At 40.6% G+C, this 19,782-nt stretch overlaps 1 protein-coding gene across 1 annotated transcript; it reads right to left on the bottom strand.

Annotated features, from left to right (window-relative positions):
* Positions 1-898: 898 nt before the first annotated feature.
* ZNF233 (zinc finger protein 233) lies at positions 899-11,237 on the bottom strand. Its single transcript, XM_032485882.1, is given in 9 exon segments — positions 899-1,051; positions 1,054-1,330; positions 1,332-1,484; positions 1,486-1,671; positions 1,673-2,763; positions 4,178-4,261; positions 4,954-5,077; positions 7,771-7,831; positions 11,154-11,237. Coding segments are annotated over 8 exon segments (1,962 nt in total). The 5' UTR covers positions 7,786-7,831; positions 11,154-11,237; the 3' UTR covers positions 899-1,019.
* Between the last annotated feature and the right edge of the window lie 8,545 nt (positions 11,238-19,782).

Genomic DNA, 19,782 nt, shown 5'->3' on the forward strand with positions numbered 1-19,782 from the left:
TTAAAAATGAGTTTTTCTTTTTTTTTTTTTTTTCATTCAGTCTGTTCTTGTCACCAAAGACCCAAAGAAAGAAAAATAGTGAAACTTAGGCTGGACACAACTGATGGTACCCGGTACAGAGAAAGTCATAAATGATGAGATTAAATACTTTAGCCCTTCACTGCTTGAAAGGTGAGGCTGAGAACAGGAGCCAGCGGCAAAAATCTAACATTCAAATTGCAGACTGTTCGATTTTACTTATTTTTACTAAATGATCATTTCCTTGAATTTACTTTGAAGGCTTCTTACAAGAATCTTTCTCCCAGGACAATTTACTTGGACTAATTGGGGCTGAGCTCACTGAGATGTTCAACTGTTTTGTCTTCCTTATAATAGCTTTCCTCTCCACGTTAGACAATTCCTGGGCACCTTGTACATCAGGCACTGGTTCCGGGCCATGTCACACAGCAGTAAACAAACCCTCTGCCCCCATGGAGCTGACACTCTAGTGGCTGTGGATTTTGCCGCATCTGTCATTTTGGCTTTTGGTGCAGGGAGGTAATTAGGTTTTTTGTTTGTTTTTTTTTTAGTGGAGTTACTGGGGATTGAACCCAGGACCTCATGCATGCTAAGCATGCACTCTACCACTGACCTATACTGTATCCGCCCCTCCCCCATCATTACTTTTGTTGACATCCTGACCCTGTATCATTCTGGCAGCCTCTCCCGGTGTGGATTCTACTGAATATGAAGGTTTGGACTGAAACTTAAACTGTACCATTCTGACCAGGTTTCCCTGTTGTGCATTCTCTTTGAGAATTGTGAAGTTTGGGGCTCTGTGGGAAACACTGGCCATGTTCATACAACCAATAGGTTTCCTTCGATGGAATGATTGTAAAAAATGCAGCTCACTCCTGAATTCTGAAAACCCAACATTTTATAAATAGCCCCAGCTGTGCAGGTTTTCTGATGGAAATGGGAAGTCTGCAGTCTGAAGAACACTCTTCTCACACTTGGCATGTGAACTGGGTTGACCACCATTATGGACTCTCTGATGAACTTGAAGACAGGAACGCTTGCTAAAGCCTTGACCACAATCAATACATCTGTAGGGTTTCTCGCCTGTGTGGACCCTCCGATGGGCCTGAAGGTGTGAGGTCTGACTGAAGCTCCTCCCACACATGCCACACTTGTAGGGTTTCTCTCCCGTGTGGATCCTCTGATGGACATGAAGGTAGGAGTTCCAGATGAAGCCTTTCCCACATGCTTCACACCTGTAGGGTTTCTCCCCAGTGTGAACTCTCTGATGGGCCTGAAGGTGTGAACTCCAGCTGAAACCCTTCCCACACACAGTCACACGTGTAGGGTTTCTCTCCAGTGTGGACCCTCTGGTGGTCTTGCACATGTGAGCTCTGACTGAAGCCCTTCCCGCATGTCTCACATTTGTAGGGCTTCTCTCCGGTGTGGACTCTCTGGTGGGCCTGGAGATGGGAGATCTGACTGAAAGTCCTTGCCACACATGTCACATCTGTAGGGTTTTTCTCCAGTGTGGACTCTCTGATGGGCCTGGAGGTGGGAATTCCGGCTGAAGTTCTTATCACATACATCACACTTGTATGGTTTCTCCCCGGTATGGATCCTCTGATGGGCCTGGAGGTTTGAGGCCTTACTGAAGTCCTTCCCACACACCTCAGCATTGATACAGTTTCTCTCCAGTGTGAACTCTCCGCTGAGGAGCAGAGTTCTGGCTGGATATCCTGTCACATGCCTTTTTGTATGTTTTGTCTCTGGGTTGGGCTCTCTGATGACCTTGAGGTTGTGATGTCTGACTGAGGCCTGTATCACACTGCTCATGTTTCCAGGATTCCCCTTCAGTGTCGGCTATACAGTGACTGTTAAGGTTGAAGCTGTGACTGGCAGCCCTCCCATGCCTGCCACGCACATACCGATGCTCCCCTGGGTGATCAGGCTCCCAGGTGGGAAGGGAGGAGTTCTGATGGAAGCTCTCAGCACGCACCTGACAGTGGAAGCGTTTCTCATCTGTGCTGGCTCTCAGGTCTGTACCACACTCATCACTCCTACTGCATCTCTCCCCTGTGTGAACACTCGGATGGATGTGAAACACTAAGCTAGAACTGGTGCCCTTCCTACACTCACTACACACACAGGGCTTCTCTCCTTGGGGCAGTTGCTGATGGAATTCAAGATCAGAGTCAAGGCTGAAGGCTTTTCCATTCTCATCAGAGGTCTGCTCTCCTGGGTGGATCATACCATGCTGGGATGAGTTCTCTGTGGAGTCTTTTCCATGATTATTGTGGCTACGAGCCTCCCCGCTTCTGTGTACTTCCTGGTCACCACGCTGAGCAGGTATCCTTCTCATAATACAATGACCACACTTACCCGGCTTATTTTTTATGTCAATTTGCTGACTCCTCCTCTGATAATTCTGTGACTCTCTCAGGTACATTTTCTTCCAGAAATCCCAGGAGGGCCGAGTTGGAAATTCTTGATTTTTGATACTGCTGGAACTCTCCCCTTGAGGCTCTGCTACATAGTTCCCATCTTCAGGAACCTGAGTAGATTCTCCTGCCCACATCTGACAGGAGGCATCACCTTGTTTTGGCAACTTGGACTTCCTACCTTGCAGATTTATTATCGGGTCTTGAGTTCTGGGTAGTTTACTTTTAAGTTGTTCCCATATCTGCCAGCCCATAAGGTCTTCATGTAAAAGGTATCTTAACCCTCCTTCTTGAAGAATCTCTAGCTCATTTGGATTCCTGTGTCCTGGAAGGACAAAGAGAATTCAGAGATGGAAGTGAGGACAAACGAATGTTCAGGGATAAAAATATTTAACAAGTCGGCCCTATTGGGAGATTCTATTCAATCAGTGCAGAGTTCAGCTAGAAACAATCTTAGTTTTTTCATGCCTATGGAAACAAAGAGGTGATAAGTAGGCTCCCATCCACTAAGTGTTAATGAGACTCATTGAGAACTAATATACGGAGACTTACGAACGAGGTCAAAATTAGAAATACAAGGCTACAGAGCAGGGGATGTTCTCAGCAAAAGTGAAAAGAATATATTGGCAAAGGGAAATATCTCCTCTGTTCTGATGATGAACCCATGAGATGGTAAATTTGTTTCCTTAATTTAGCCATTAAACACACTTGTTATACACAGGCTAGATCTGAGAAAATTCCCCTTGATTCAATGATGTCCTAAAATATAATATTCGACTAGTGAACACTATAACTGAAAAAAAAAAAACCAGAAAACTTCCTCTCATAACTGATACATCCTATTGGAGTAAAAATCCTATGATAATTATTGCCACTTAATTCAGCTGAATTTTTTGACAAAACTGAATTATCTTCCAGGTCCTGCAGACATCCATCTGCAAATATCAAAAGGTGCTGTGCAGCCAGCAGACAAGGCAGTCCCCAAGGATCCCTCCCTCCTGATACCCACACCCTACTGAAGTCCCCTCCACAATGTTTCAGTATTGGTCTGCGAAGCCAATGGAATATGGCAGAAGTGATGGTGTGTCACTTCCAAGGTTATGTCACAAAAGGCCTTGTGGTCTCTGCCTCCCACTCCCTTGGGTGCGATTAGCTTGGGGAAACCGGCTGCCATGTTTTGAGGACACTCAGGCAGCCCCAGGGAGACGCCCACGTGGCAAGGAACTGAGGTCTCCTGCCAACAGCCGGGGAAGGACTGGGGCCTTCTGTCAATAACCCTGGGAATGAGCCCTTCTTGGAAGCAGATCCTTCAGGCCCCTGAAGCCTTTAGAGAACTGCAGTCCTGGCCACCTCCCTCACAACCGCTCCCCGAGACCCTGAGCCAGGACCCCCCAGCTGAGCTGCCCTCAGGTTCCTGACACAGAATCCGTGACGCCTGTACTCTTTGTTTTTAAGTGAAAGCGAGTTTATTTAGAGAGCTACACATTCCGTAGGCAGAATGCAGTCCATCTCAGAAGGTGAGAGCGGCCTAATGCCTGTAGTTTTAACTGCTAGGTTTAAGAGTAATTTGCCCTTCGGCAATAGATGGCAAATACAAGCAGCACAGAAATTAAAATTAGGCTAGACATCCAACAGGAGATTACCAGTGTTCTGAAATAATTCTTTCATCACACTGCCTCATCATCCACTCTGTGAGCTGCAAGGACTCACACCTGCACAGTTCTCTCTTGAACACCCACCTCCTTGGATTTCTGTCTCCATCGCCCAAAGCTTCTCCTCTCTCCCGACCTGTAATATCAACCCTAACCTGAAGGATGGATGGCCTGTGAAAAAGAAGTGGCACATGTATAAGGTGAACGCATTAAAGGCAAAAATTTTCATTCCAATGTAATGATCTTCATGCGGCTAAGTAGTATTTTTCCAAATTCTGATGGTGACCCGTTGTAATAAACACCTTTTATGCTGTGACCCAGTATGCAAACACACAGATGCACATCACTGAGTCAAGGGATCAAATGACCTGATCCTAACCATCATCTGCTCCTACCTCTTTTCCTTTCCTGTCTTTTACTCACAATTTTTGTTGCACTATACGCAGTTCCTGACAAGAAGCTATGCTATTTCTGTCCTATTGCATTAAATGCAATATTGATGCAATCCACTCACTGATTTTAAACCCCACCAAGATGTCACAAATACAATTTGAAAAAACAGACAAGGTATAGATGAGATATTCCACAGGAATTAGGATGTTCAGGCCCCTAGATTCAGTGAAGCACTTCTTTTTTAAACTTTTTTAATTTAAAAAATGTTTTTATTTTAAAATTTTTGTTAATGGAGGTACTGGGGATTGAACCCAGGACCTCATGCATGCTAAGCATATGCTCCACCCCTGAGCTGTACCCACGCCCCAGGGAAGCATTTCAAGAGCCCCAAAGTCTTAAACATTTGAAACCAAGGATACAAAGCCACTCCTGGGGGCTGACACTGAATCACAGCAGGCACCTGTCCTCACCCACTGACAGCAGGTTCTGGAAGTTCTCCAGCATCACATCTCGGTGCAGCTCCCTCTGGGCAGAGTCCAACAGCCCCAGCTCCTCCCTGGTGAAGGTCACAGCTACATCACTGAATGTCACCTCCTACAACATGAAGCACATACAACTTCAATCTTCTGATCAGCGGCCACTAGGAAGGGGCAGCACTGAGTGGGTGGAAAGGATGGGTGGGAAGCTGTTCTGGATTCTGAGGGCCTTGAGTCTACCTTATGTTGTTTCCTCCTCTTCTCCACCTCGCATATCAATCCTGTATGCTAGAATTAACTATTTATGATGGCTGATTTAAAATCCTGGTCAGATGGATGAAGTTTGAAACAAGCCAGTCACAAAAGGATTACGTGGATGATTCCACTTACATGAGATAGACTAGAGTAGTCAAATACACAGAGACAGAAAGTAAAATGATGGTTGCCAGAGACTGGGCGAGAGGAGGGTAGGGAATGACTGTTTAATGGGTATGGAATTTCACTTTGAGATGATGAAAAAGAGTTCTAGAGATGGGTGGTGGTGACAGTAGCCCAACAGTGAATGTACCTAATGCCACCGAACTGTACACTTAAAATGGTACTTTCTATATATATTTTACCACAATCAAAAATGTCCATCAACAGGTGAATGAATAACTAAGCTGTGGTATACCCATGCAACAAAGCACTATGCAGCAATAAGAAGCAAACTGTTGACACGTGTTCACAAACATCATGAAGAACAGATGAAGCCAGGCACAGAAAGTACACACTGTAGAATTCCATCAGCATGAAATGCAAGAAGAGATGAATCGCACCTACAGTGACATAAAGTAAATCAGTTGTTGCCTACAGCTGGGGATATGGGATTGTGATTAACTGGGAAGGGGCACCAGACAACCTTTTTTTGTGATTTTATTATTTTTTTAAATCGACATATAGTCAGTTTACAATGTTGTGTCAATTTCTGGTGTACAACATAATGCTTCAGTCATACGTATATATACATATATTTTCATTATAGATTACTACAAGATACTGAATATAGTTCTCTGTGCTATACAATAAGACCTTGTTGTTTATCTATTTTACATATAGTAGTATTTGAAAATCTCGAACTCCCAATTTAACCCTTCCCACCCCCTTTGCTCCCTGGTAACCACAAGTTTGTTTTCTATGTCTGTGAGTCTGTCTCTGTTTTGTAAACAAGTCTATTTGTGTCTTTTTTTTTTTAGATTCCACATATAAGTGATAACATTTGGTATTCAGAGAACCTTTCTGATGATGGAGATCTACACTTGGATTGTGACAATGGTCACGCAGGTATGCATATTTGTCAAAAGTGATTGAATACATTTATTATATGTAAGTTATATGTAAATTTCACCTCAGAAATGACTTTTAAAGGCACAATTAAGAAAAATAGACAAACCACAGAATGGAAAAAAATTATTCACAGTACATATATCTGACAAGGGACTTGAACTCCAAAAATATAAGGAACTCCTTAATAATAAAAAGTAGAAGTCAAATTTTACAGGCAAATGACTTCAATAAACTTTTCAAAAAGGATCTGCCAATGGCAAAAACACATGAAAAAGCATCCAACGTCATTTATCATGAGGGAAATACAAGTCACAGTCACGGTGAGATGTCATTTTATTAGAATGGCTAAAATAAAAATCTACAGCAGCAAATGGCGGCAAAGGAGCAAGCTGAAACCTTTATGCACCGCTGATGGGTTGTAAAATGGTACAACCAGTCTGGAAAACAGTTTATATTCACCTACAAACCCAGTTGTTCCACTTCGAGATGTTTACCCAAGAGATACAAAAATATATGTCTATAAGACCAGCCCAGAATGCTCAAAGAAGCTTTATGCATAACAATTAAAAGCTGTAAACAACTCAAAGCTCCTTCAAAAGGATAAGCACACTTTGATACATTCAGAAAATGGAATAGGATAAAGATCTGAATTACTGACACAAGCAACAGCATAGATGAATCTCAAAAACATTATGCTGAGTGAAAAGCCAGACACAAGAGTACATACAGTATGATTTCACTGATGATATTTAATTTGAAAACAAGGAAATCTAATGATGCAATGACAGATCAGAACAGTTGATGCCCTCCAGGGGTAAGAAACTGACTTGAAAGAGACAGGAGAGAACTCTGGAAGGTAAAGTAAATGTTCTATTTCTGTTTTGGGTAGTGGGCTAATGCAATTACACAACTTTCAAAATGGGGCCTACAACTGTCACTGATCTGACACTTAGGATCTGTGTCATTTTTTCAAGTAAATTATATTTCATTTCTAAAAGCCCTGTGCAAGTGTTATGAATCAAAACAAAATTTGCTCAGAGGCACAGCAGTCTGTGTGAGGAAGTGGAGCTTCTGAAATGTCAGACAAAAAAAAATCAAAACCCTTCTGAGACAATTCATAGAAGAATACTGAATCATAAAAAACTCAAGTGATAACATTAGATGAAAAAATAAAACTGAAAAGTGTACGTATACTGTGATTGTAATTATATCAAGTATAGCTGATTCACAGGCAATGTATTAAGTTGGGCTTTTAAAATTTCTTGGTCTCTGTGAATTTCTGTACTGTTATTTGTGAAATGAAGATGATAATAATATGAAACAAAAACTAAAAGCAAAAACAATAACTAGAACCAACAAAGAAGCAAGTAACTGGCACATAACAGACACCTGTTCTCTTCCTTTATCCTTCCCCTGGAAGAGAAAAAAGATGTGTCTCATCTTTGAGAAAAGAGATGTAATCTTAAGAGATAAACATCAACTCACCTGACATTTGGTCATTTTTCTTGCCCCTTCTGTGGAAGCGCAGAGTCCTGGGAAGGCACAGCTGGCGAAGGAGAAAGAAGCCATGAGACGGAGGTCCGAGCCCACGTGCCTGCCGTGTGTAAGTCACTAGCCCCCCAGCCAGGGGCCCCTGTGCAGTGGACACTCTGCTCAGGTCTAGGCAGCAGGGCTCACACACGAGTCCCTTGTGGTCTCCAGGGTTCAGGATCCTTATTCTTATCCTCGGTATCAGGGAAAATGAAAGGGCAGTGGAATATACTGGCTATAAGAGTAGACTCTGGGGCCAACAGGTCAATCATGGTAAAGCAACTGGGAAATCATCTATTGGTTTTTGCCTCCAGTTCCTGACTCAGGGCCCCAGAAGCCCTTGTGATTTCCTGGGGGTGGAGGGGTGTTTTTGTTCTAATGAGGTGACTCTTGATGGGCTCCTGGATGGGGGCTGGTCACCGGGACGGCCAAACCATGATTTGAAGCTTGGAATTTTTCAGCCTCACCACCCCACCATTCTCCAGAGAGGGGAGGGGGCTGGAAATGGAGTTAACATTTGATTCCGCCTACGGAGGAAGCCTCCATAAAACTCCAATAGTATGGGGTTCCGGAAGCTTCCAGGTGGGTGAGTACATGCACACACCAGGAGGGACTGACGTGCCCGTGCTTGGGACCCGCCCTCCCAGACCTCGCCTTAGGTAGCTCTTTTCATCTGGCTCTGTAACCTTAACATATCCTTTAACAACTTGGTAAATGTTAAGTAGGTGTTTCTCTGAGCTCTGTGAACATACCAGCAAACAATCAAATCCAAAGGGGAGGAGTCATGGGAACCTCTGATCTGTAGCCAAGTCAGAAGACGGAAGTCACCTGGGGACCTACTACTTATGAATGGCACCTGAAGTGGGGGAGGGCAATCTTGTGGGACTGAGTCCTTCGCCTGTGGGATCTGAAGCTATACCCAAGTAGATAGTGTTAGAATTGAGTTACATTGTAGGGCACCCAGCTGGTAAAGCAGAATTGCCTGGTGTGGGGGGCAGGAAACCATCCACATCTGGTGTCAGAAATGTGGTGAAGGGGGCTGGTTATAGCTCAGCAGTAGAGTGCTACTTAGCATCACAAGGTCCTGAGTTCAATCCCCAGTACCGCCATTAAAAATAATAATAGTATAAAATTAAGGGAAAAAAAGAAATGTGGTGAATGGGCTAGCAGTGTAAGAATAAAGGAGAAAAGCAGGAGGAAGACTGAGTTTTTCTTACGCTGCTACTAACTCTGCTTAAGTTAATTAACCTCCCTATGCCTCAAAGCTGTCATCTGCAAAATAAGAACAGTGCTTCTGGCAGGGTCAGGGGAAGCAGTATAGCTCAGTGGTAGAGCGCATGCTTAGCATGCACAAGGTCCTAGGTTCAATCCCCTGTACCTCCATTAAAAAAACAAACAAACAAGCAAACAAAAAAACAGTGCTTCCCTACAGGATTGCTATGAGGGTCAAATGTGTGAGTAGACAGAAACTTAAAACTGATCTCACTGTATCTGCAGAAAAGAAGGTGATATTATGCATCCTAAAACTGTCCTTGCAAACATCTTCTACCATCCTTTCCAACAAAGGGGGCTTTTACAACATCCAGATTTCAGAGACTGTACACTGCTTTGTCTTCAGAAATTCACCTCTATCTCCGACAAGCCCATAGTTCTGACTGGCTTTATTAATTAGTCATTTGTTCTTCTCTAATGATATTTCATTGATATCAGCATCTGGTTTTGTAAAAGACGTGAGTACTTGTGAATTTTCCTCATGCAGCCAGAAGAGTCTCAATGGCCCATGTCCTCTCCCACACTGACAGTAGTAAAGAAAAACCGTTTTAAAATATGACTGCTATTTTTTCTCCTTCATTTTAAACAAAAGTCCGACAGTCTGCCTCACTTAAATGAACAAGGCTGTAGTGGCCATAACAGGTAACAATTTATAAGGGTGCTTTGGAGATTAAGTGAGCAAGTCCAGTAGCCATGACTAGGCAAGTCCACAAGGACAGAGAGTAAATTAGTGGTTGTCAGGGGCTGGGAGTGCAGCAGGTGGGAAGTGATGGCTCAGGGGCATTTTGGGGGTGACAAAAACGTTCTGGAATTAGACAATGGTGATGGCTGCAAAACCTTGTGAACATACTAAAAAACAGTGAGTTGTATATTTTAAAGGGGGGAAATCTTATGATATGTAAATTACATCTCAAGTTTAAAAACAGTGGGGGAAAGCCTTGGCTCAGTGCCTGATACATAATAACAACCTTGAGAAGCCCCCAAGGGTCCTGCAGTTTCAAGAGTATGGCTTAAAGGTCAAGAACTCAGGCTGCCTGTGTTCAGATTCCCAGTTCTGTCTCTTCCCTGTTGTTCGGCTTTGGGAAAACAACTTAAATTCTTCAACTATTAATGTTCTCATCTGTAAAATACAGATACTAACAGTATCTCTGTCGTGAAGATCATGCTAATTAATGCATATGAAGCCTGTAGAAGAGTATTTAGCATTCAGTATGTTAACAAATTATTATTACTCATTCACCGACACGTCTCATCCCATTTACTCTATAAATATTTGAATACTTGTCCAGTAGAAAAAAACCTGATAGTGAAGGAAGTCTTGCTCACTTGAGAGCAGAAATAACACGATAAATGCTCTCACGTTGGGACAATTACCTGGCGTCAAGGGTCACTCCATCCTCTCTGCGCCCTTTTTGAGAAGTCAAGGTGGAGAAAGGAAAGGAGGCTAGAAGATATTACAACCATATCTCTCGTCCAGGATAAATCACAGCTGACATCCCCAGGCACCAGATAGGGGGTGAGACCCACTCTTTCCATTAAAAAAGTGTGTGTGTGGGGGGGGGGGGAGGCGGGGTTGCAGGGAGTCATTAGGAATCCACGAAAACCCCCTCTTTCCGCAGGGGTCAGAGACGAGCCAGTGGCTCTGCAACTGGAGCTCAGAACCCAGTGCGGGCTCACAGAGGCTTTCAGGTACTGAGTGCTTCTCGGAGAGACATAAAAGACTAGGAACAACCGACCGCCTTTCAGCATGTGCCGCTGCCCGGTTCTAAGCATTTTTACATCCATTTACGTCACGTAAATCTCACCTCACGCCTACTAGTAAGGTACTACATTAACTCCACTTTATAGAAGAGAAACGGAGAAATTAAATAACTCTACTTGGATATAATCCCTAAAAAAACGACAGAGCGTGCGGAAGGTGGGGGAGGCGAGGGAAAACCTGCGTCCCAGAGACTCTCAAAACGGAGATTACGACCGCCGCCCGCCAGCCGCCCTAAACACCAAAGTGACCAAAATTGTCGCCCCTGCCCTCCGCGGCTTCTATTCCCCAAGGGCGAGAGTGGTACCTGCAGTTCCCACGCCCAGGCAGGCTCGAAGCGACGCAGGTTCTAGAAACCGACTCACCTCCCAGCAGGTACTGATAACGCCGGCCTCCCTCTCCTGTAGCGGAAGTGCCCGGACTCTTAGCTGCACCTGGACCATATTTCCCAGAATTCCTGAGCGGAAACAAGGGCTACAGCTCCTCCCTTGGAGAGCGGAAGTGGCTCTGACTACCCGGCCCTCGTGGACTACACTTCCCAGAATCCTCGGCAAGAAAGTGCCACTTTTTTTTTAGACATATGTAGATGGTTCGGTTCAGTCTACAGGCGCTATTAGAGCTTGATTTTGCTGTTTGTTTATTTTTCCTTTCTTCCCTTTTTTTTTTTCTTCTTAAACCACATTACAAATAAGTGTGACTGAAAAGTAAATGTGGCTGTACAGGAACTAAAGCTGACGAAAGTCTACCAAACTTGGCTTGATGCTTTTGCTTTACTTTACTTGTGCCTGAATGCAGCTAGACCCCCGATAGTTTTTTCGGGCTTGAGTATTTATTCTAAGTGCTAGAGACTCGTGAAAAGAAAAAGTAACCTTTGATCCAACAACAGGACAGATTTAAAAAGTTTCACACTCTTATTTGTTTAAATTGCTCACTTGAAATCTGGGGTTTTCTGGCAAATGAAAGAAGAGGCATTGGCAAGAAGTAAAAGAAATACTGTAATTTTAAAAAGAAAAGCCTAGAATATAGGCATACCTCAGAAATATTTCAGATTCAATTCCAGACCACTGCAATAAAGCAAATATCACAATAAAATGCATCACATGAATTTTTGTTTCCTAGAGCATACAAAAGTTATGTTGACACTACACTGCAGTCTATTCAGTGTGCAATTGGCCATAGATTAGATAGATTAATTGACCATAAATGCAAGTTTATTTCTGGGCTTTCTATCTTGTTTCATTGATCTATGTATCTTTTTGTGCCAGTATCACACTGTTTTGATTACTTCATAGTATAGTTTGAAGTCGGGCAGCATGATTCCTCTAGCTCTGTTTTTCTTTCTCAAGATTGTTTATGCTATTCAGAGTCTTTTGTGTTTCCATACAAATTTTTCAAAAATTTTGTCCCAGTTCTGTGAAAAATGCCATTGGTAATTTGATAGGAATTGCACTGAATCTGTAGATTGTCTTGGGTAGTATGGTCATTTTAACAGTATTGATTCTTCCAATCTAAGAACACAATATATCTTTCCATCTGTTGTGTCATCCTCAATTTCTTTCATCAGTGTCTTATAGTTTTCAGAGCACAGGTCTTTTGCCTCCTTAGGTAGGTTTATTCCTAGGTATTTTATTCTTTTTGATGTGATGGTAAATTAGATTTTTCCTTAATTTCTCTTTCTGATATTTCATTGTTAGTGTATAGAAATGCAAGAGATTTCTGTACATTAATTTTGTATCCTACAACTTTACTGAATTCATTGATGAGTTTCCCCAGACTTCTATTCATATGTGATAATAATCACATTACAATTACATCTGGGTTAGTGTGGGACATGGCTCCAGCCAGAGTCAGGGATAAAGTGCAGCAGAGCCAGTCGCAGGACAGACAGGAGAGGCAGTCATGGTGGCCTGGACAATGGAGGTGGAAGAACAGCCAGAGAAGCCACAGAAACAACTGCCCCACCTTCCAGGCTTGAGTAAATTTTAGGAAATAAAGATGGATAAACCATCTTTTATGTAGAAAATACAGCCCTAAGAACTTACTAACTGCTGTGGACCTGTTTTCATCTCAAAGTCCTTCATAATTTCCCTGTGATTTTTTTCTTGCCCCACTAGCTTTTACAAGTGTGGTGTTTATATTCCACATATTTGTGAATTTTCCAGTTTTCTCCTTCTATGGAGTCTAATTTAGTTCCACTGTGGTCAGAGAATATACTTTGTATGATTTCTTTTTAAATGTATCGAGACTTGTTTTGTGACTTAATATATGGTCTATCTTGTTCAGTATTCTGTGTCCATTTGAGAGAAATGTGTATTATGCTGATTTTTAGGTGGAGTACTGTGTATATATCTGTTATGTGTTTGGTTTATAGTGCTTTCAAATTCTTTATTTCCTTATTGATCTGGTTGTTGTATGTGTTATTGAAAGTGGAGCTGGTGAGGTCTCAAAATTTTATTATAGAACTATTTTCCCCTTCATTTCTGTCAATTTCCACTTCACACATTTTAGGACTCTGTTGCTAGGTGCATAATGTCTATAGTTGTTGTATCTCCATAGATTAACCCTTTAAGGATATACCATATACTTCTTTGTCTCATAAAGTTTTTTACATAAAGCCTATTTTATCTGATATTAGTGTAACCATGCCAGATCTCCTTTGTTTACAATTTGCATGGAATATCTTTTTCCATCCTTTCACTCAATCTGTATACAAATCTATATACAATCCATATACAAATTTATATACACTCAATCTAGATACAACTTTGGCTTTAAAATGAGTCTCTTGCAGACAGTATACAGTTGAATCATGTTTTATTCATTTTGCCAATCTCTGCTTTTTAATTGGAAAGTATAACCCACTCACATTAAATTAATTCTTGATCAGGAAGATTATCCCTGCCATTTTGCTACTGGTTTTCCATATGTCATCTTTTTGTTGCTTGATTCCTCCATTAATGCCTTTTTAAATTTTAATTGTTTTTAAAAAATACATCATTTTTACTTCCTCCTCATTTCTTCATCTGCATGTTTTAAAGTTATTTTCTTGGTAGTTACTCTGAGGTTTCATTTAACCTCTTAAATGTATTATAGCTTATTTTGAATGAATACCTGCCAGTCTTCAATAGTACAGAAAAACTATGTTCCCACACACCTCTTTTTCCTTTAGATTTTTGTTGTCACAAATTTCATTTTTATACATTGCATACCCATTAACATAGACTTATAAGTATTGTTTATGAATTTTCTTTTAAATCATATAGAAGTAACAAACCAAAATAAAGTAATACTGGCTTTTGTAATATTTACCTATGTAGTTACTTTATCTAAACTTATCTACATAGTTGCATTACCAGTGTTCTTTACTAGTCATATGGCTTCAAGATACTGTCTGAGTGTCCTTTCACTTTTACCTGAATGAATCACTTTAGTATTTCTTGTAGGGCAGGTCTACTAGCAATGAACTCCTTCAGCATTTGTTTATCTGGGAGTGTCTTAATTTCTCCTTTATTTTTGAAGGATTGTTTTGCCAGGTATAGGATTCCTTGTTAACAGGTTTTTTTTTCTTTTGGTACTTTAAGTATATCATCCCCACTGCCTTGTGAATTCCATGGTTTCTGATGAGAAATTGGTTGAGATAATAAAAACTGTGTATTAGGCTCTGCCCACAGTTCCTGGTACAGAGCTCCTGAAACCTTTGTAGGTTCCTAAGTGTTAAGAGCACTAGGAGCATCTTTTGTTTTAATATTTAGTCTCTAACTCCAGTTCCTGACACAGAGCTCCTGAAATTCTTGTAATTCCCTGGATGATAGAAGTGTCTTTTAATCTAAAACGCAACTCTGGCTGAGCACCTGGACAGCTCCTAAGTAAGGGTTGATCACCAGAAAGTACAAGCCATGATTAGAAGCTTGGGATTTCAGCTCCACTCCCCATTCTCTTAAGAAGGCAGAAGGGCTGAAAATTGAAATAATGATTGGTCATGCCTAAGTGAAGAAGCTCCCATAAAAATCCCAAAAGGACAGGGTTTGGAAAGTTCCAGGTTGGTGAACAGGTGGAATTTCAGGGAAAGTCACTTGCCAAGAGAGGGCATGGAATCTTTGTTCCCCTTTCCATATACCTTGCCCTCTGTATCTCTTCATCTGGTTGTTCATCTGTGTCCTTTATTATATACTTTTAATAAACTGGTAAATGTTAGTGTTTCCCTGAGTTATGTGAGCCACTCTAGCAAATTAATTGAAACTGAAAGGAGATTATGGGAATCTCCAATTTGTAGCCAAATCAGACAGAAGTTATTGGTAACCTGGGAACCTACAATTTGCAACTGGCATTAGAAGTGGGCTGGGAACAGACTTGTGGAACTGAGCCCTTAACCTGTGGGCTCTGATGCTATCTCCTGGTAAATAGTGTCTGAATTGAGCTAAATTGTAGGACACCCAGCTGGTGTCACAGGAGAGTGCTTGCTGTGGGCAAAAACCTCCACACATTTGGTGACCAGAAGTGTCAGAAGGAATGTGTTCTATGTGAGTAGTAAAGGAGACTCACAGGGAGGAAACAAACAGTGGGGAAGAATCATGTCTTTTCCTATACAGGAGAACTATAGGTTTTTCCTTTTTAATTGTTAATTGGATCGTAGATCCCTTGTACATGATGAGTCATAATCCCTCTTGCTTTCAAGATGCTTTGGCTTTGGCTTTTGACGGTTTGATTAAAATGTCTTGGTGTGGATCTCTTTGCATTTATCCCTCTTGACCTTAGATGTGTAGATTTATATCATATATTTTGTGACATTTTTGATCATTATTTCTTCAAATGTTCTTTTTGCCTCTTTCTCTCCTTCCTCTCCTATGAGACTCTCATTATGCATATGTTGGTATGTTTAATGGTGTACTCTTAGGCTCTGTTTATTTTTCTTTCCATTCCTCAGACTAAATAATTTCAATTAACCTATCTTTTAGTTCACCAATTCTTCTGCCTGCTGAAGAATCTGATGTGGAAGCCCTCTAGTATTTTTTCCAGGAAAAAAAAAAAAGGTTTTTCAGCCCCAGAATTTTTTTCCTTTTTATAATTTTCATCTACTGATATTCTCTATTTGTTCAGAGAACATTCTCCTGGTTTCTGTGTATTCTTTGTCCATGGATTTTAGTACTTTGAGAATATTTAAGACAGTTGATTTAAAATCTTTCTCAAGTAAGCTCAATATCTGTACCTCATTGGGGATAATTTGGATTTTCTCCTGTGGATGGTTCATATTTTTTGTTTCTTTTCACATTGTGTAATTTTCTGTTGAATATTATAATGTGCTATTTCTTGAAATCAGATTCTTCCACTTGTTTTTTATTGCTTGCTGTGGGTTGCAATGATTTGTTTTTAAGTGACTGTTATGGGCTTGTGTGCCATCAAAAGATACACTGAAGTCCTAACCTCCAGTATTTGTGAATGTGACCTTATTGGGCAACTTGATATAATCAAGTTAAGTGTACCATAATCCAATATGACTGGTGTCCTTGTAAGGAGAGGAAAATGCCATGTGACTAGAACAATACACAGGGAGAACACCATGTGACTACAGAGACAGAGATTAGAGTGATGCAGCTGAAAGCCAAGGAACCAGGATCAATGGCCACCACCAGAAGGTAGTAAGACATGAGGATGGAGAGCACGGCCCTGCTGACACCTTGATTAAACATCTAGCCTCCCGAATATGAGAGAACAAATTTCTGTGTTTTAAGCCACCCATGTTTGTGGTATGTTGTTACAGTAGAATAGGAATAAACATAATGACTTTTCTAAACTCTTTTAAAAACTGTCTTATGTGGTCTCTAAAGTCACTGTTCTTTTAGTTTCTGTTCAGCTACAGTGCTAATAGAGATTTCCTGGAATATCTGGGTAGAGAAGCAGGAAGAGGAGGAAGAGGATATGGAGGGCGAAGAGAAGGAGGACAAGGAGGAGGAGGAAGGGAAGAAAAAGAAATAAAAGAAAAAAAATACTCCCAGTCTTTAGCTAATGGCTCTGTATTGGAACCCTCCTTTCACACTTAGCCAAACCATTTACAACCCTGCCTTAGCTTTCACCTCTTGTTTCACTGGTAGCCAAAGATCAGCCACAGGTAAAAGTTTAGAGGCTTAACAGGTCATTTCTGAAGACATGAAAGGCATACTCATGGCTTTCTAAATTCCCCAGTATACACAGAGCTTTTCAATGCCCTACTTCTCCCACAGAATCTCTCTCCAGATTTTCCTCCCAGGCTTTCAGCTCATCTATTGTTTGCCTCAACTGTAATCTCTTACCACAGATGGCAGTGGTTTGTTCATCTGCCTTTTGATGTTTCAAGGAAGTCTCCATTTAGCTGCTTTTCCACTATGAGAAACTTCTAAGTTAGGTGAAACAGAATCAGAAACCTTGCATTAGTCCTCCAGCCAGCTCCCAAAGAGTTCAAAACAGACAAACACAGTTCTTGGAGAACAAGTTCAGCTCTGCTTCCTTAGAAGCCAAGGATAAGGGTCCTACACTGGGAATGTAGGCTGTCACTTTCAAGACCATCACTGATCTGGAGAGAAGGGTGAAGCAAAGGCACGTAAAAATACCACAAAGCCTTTCTACCATTTTAAAGTTGCTGTTTTCTCTATTCAACATTCACTGAGTTGTTGTGAACCTTTGGCTATTTTTCCAGAGTTCCAAAGAAGCAGATTCTGACAGTTGTTGATTTTGTTGTTTCTATGGAGGTTGGGCCCTTGGAACTACCTACTCCATCATTTTCACTGGTGTCAACTCTACAACTCTCAAAGCAGTTTAACTTTAATGGGTTAAGATGTATTTTAAAAATGTATTTTCAAGTATAACTGGAATGAGGGGCTGAATGTAGCAATAATTCCTGTAGTTTAAACACCTGGCAAAACAGAGTTCTCTATAACCCCCAGAGAGCTGGGTAACACAACCGAGTGAGGAGGGAACATAGGCATGGATAAGGGAGCTAATGCTGGGGAGGGAAAAAATGAACAAAAGTCCATAGCAGGAACTTCAAGTGAGTTCTAATAATGGTATTCAGGAAAAGAAGGAAGGAGATAATAAAGAGGGAAAGCAGAAATCACTGGAACTGAAAGAACAACAATAGAGAAAAAGCAGTAAGCTTTGAAAAGAACTATAATAAAATAGAAATTTACCAATTGCAGGACTGAAAGAAAGATATGATTACAGATCCTAAAAGGATAGTAAGATAATTCAATATAAATAAGGATAATTAAAAGGATACTGTAAACAGTGTTGTGCCACATGTGACAACGTGGGTGAAAGGACAAATTCCTTAAAAGAGCACAAACTTCCAAAACTCATTCAAGGAAAAATAAATAGCCAGAGTATTTCTGTACCCATTCTGAATTCAAGTTTTAAAAATTTCTAAAACAACAACAACAAAACCAGGCCTAGATTGCTTACATCTACCAATCATTAAAAGAAAAAAAAAAACAATTCTACAAAAGCATTTTGAGAGAACAGAATAAAACACTTCTCAACTCATTTTATGAGGCCAGCATTACCTTGTTACCAAAATAAGAAAAAGACATTACATGAAGAAAGACTACAGGCCAACATCCCTCATGAACATAGATGCAAAATCCCTCAACAAATATTAAGTAGAATACAATATTTGAAAATAATAATACATCATGATCAAGTGGGTTTATCCGAGGAATGCAATGTTGTTCCAATATTTGAAAATTAATGTAACTTACTATAGTAATAGTCTAAAGAAGAAAAACTATATAACCATTTAACAGACGCAGAAAAAAACTCTTGAGAAAATTTAACATATATTCATGATGAAAATTTTTCAGCAAACCAGGGATAAAAGGACTCTCCTTAACGGCATAAAAGGCATTTACAAAAGCCTAAGGTTAATATAACACTTAAAAGACTAAATGTTTTCCCCTAGGATGAGGAAAAAGGCAAAGATGTCTGCTTTCAATATTCCCATTCAATAGCTTTCTGGAGGGTCCAGACATTACTATAAGGAAAAAACAAACAACAAAAACACATTGGAAAAAAAGAAATAATTGTCTCCGTTTGCAGACACTCTATTATAAAGAAGCTACAAAGAACAAAAATTTCAGAAAATACTTAAATATAGATCTAACAAAACACAGGCAACATATGTGTACTGAAACTCAAAAAATCACTGATGAAATAAAAGACCTAAACAGAGATCTACACCATGTCCATGGATTGGAAGACTTAAATTAAGATACCAAATCGTCTAACACACTTCCCATCAAAATCTCAGCAAATTTTTTTAGAAATCAAGATGAGACCTCCTACACTGTTGGTGGGAATGTAAACTGTGCAGCTGCTATGGAGGACAATATGGAGGTTCCTTAAATAACTAAAAATAGACTTACCATATGACCCAGCAATCCCACTCCTGAGCATATATCCAGAGAAAACTATAATTTGCAAACACCCCCCCCAATGTTCATAGCAGCACTATTTACAGCAGCCAAGACATGGAAAATATCTAAATGTCCATCAACAGATGACTGGATAAAGAAAATGTATATACACATACATATGGAGAGAGAGAGAGAGAGAGAGAGAGAGAGAGAGAGAGAGAGAGAATGAATAGAATACTACTCAGCCATAAAAAAGAATAAAATAACGCCATTTGCAGCAGCATGGATGGACTTACAGATCGTCATTCTAAGTGAAGCCAGAAAGAGAAAGAAGAATACCTATGGTATCACTCATATGTGGAATCAAAAAAGGACACCATGAACTCATCTACAAAACAGAAACAGACTCCCAGACATAGTAAACAATCTTATGGTTACTGGGGAAAGGGGGTGGGAAGAGATAAATCTGGGAGTTTGAGATTTACAAATGTTAGCCACTATATATAAAAATAGATTTTAAAAAAAAAGTTTCTTCTGTATAGCAATTATCTTGTA

This window comes from Camelus ferus, chromosome 9 (genome assembly GCF_009834535.1).
Source record: "Camelus ferus isolate YT-003-E chromosome 9, BCGSAC_Cfer_1.0, whole genome shotgun sequence".
Lineage (NCBI taxonomy): Eukaryota > Metazoa > Chordata > Mammalia > Artiodactyla > Camelidae > Camelus > Camelus ferus.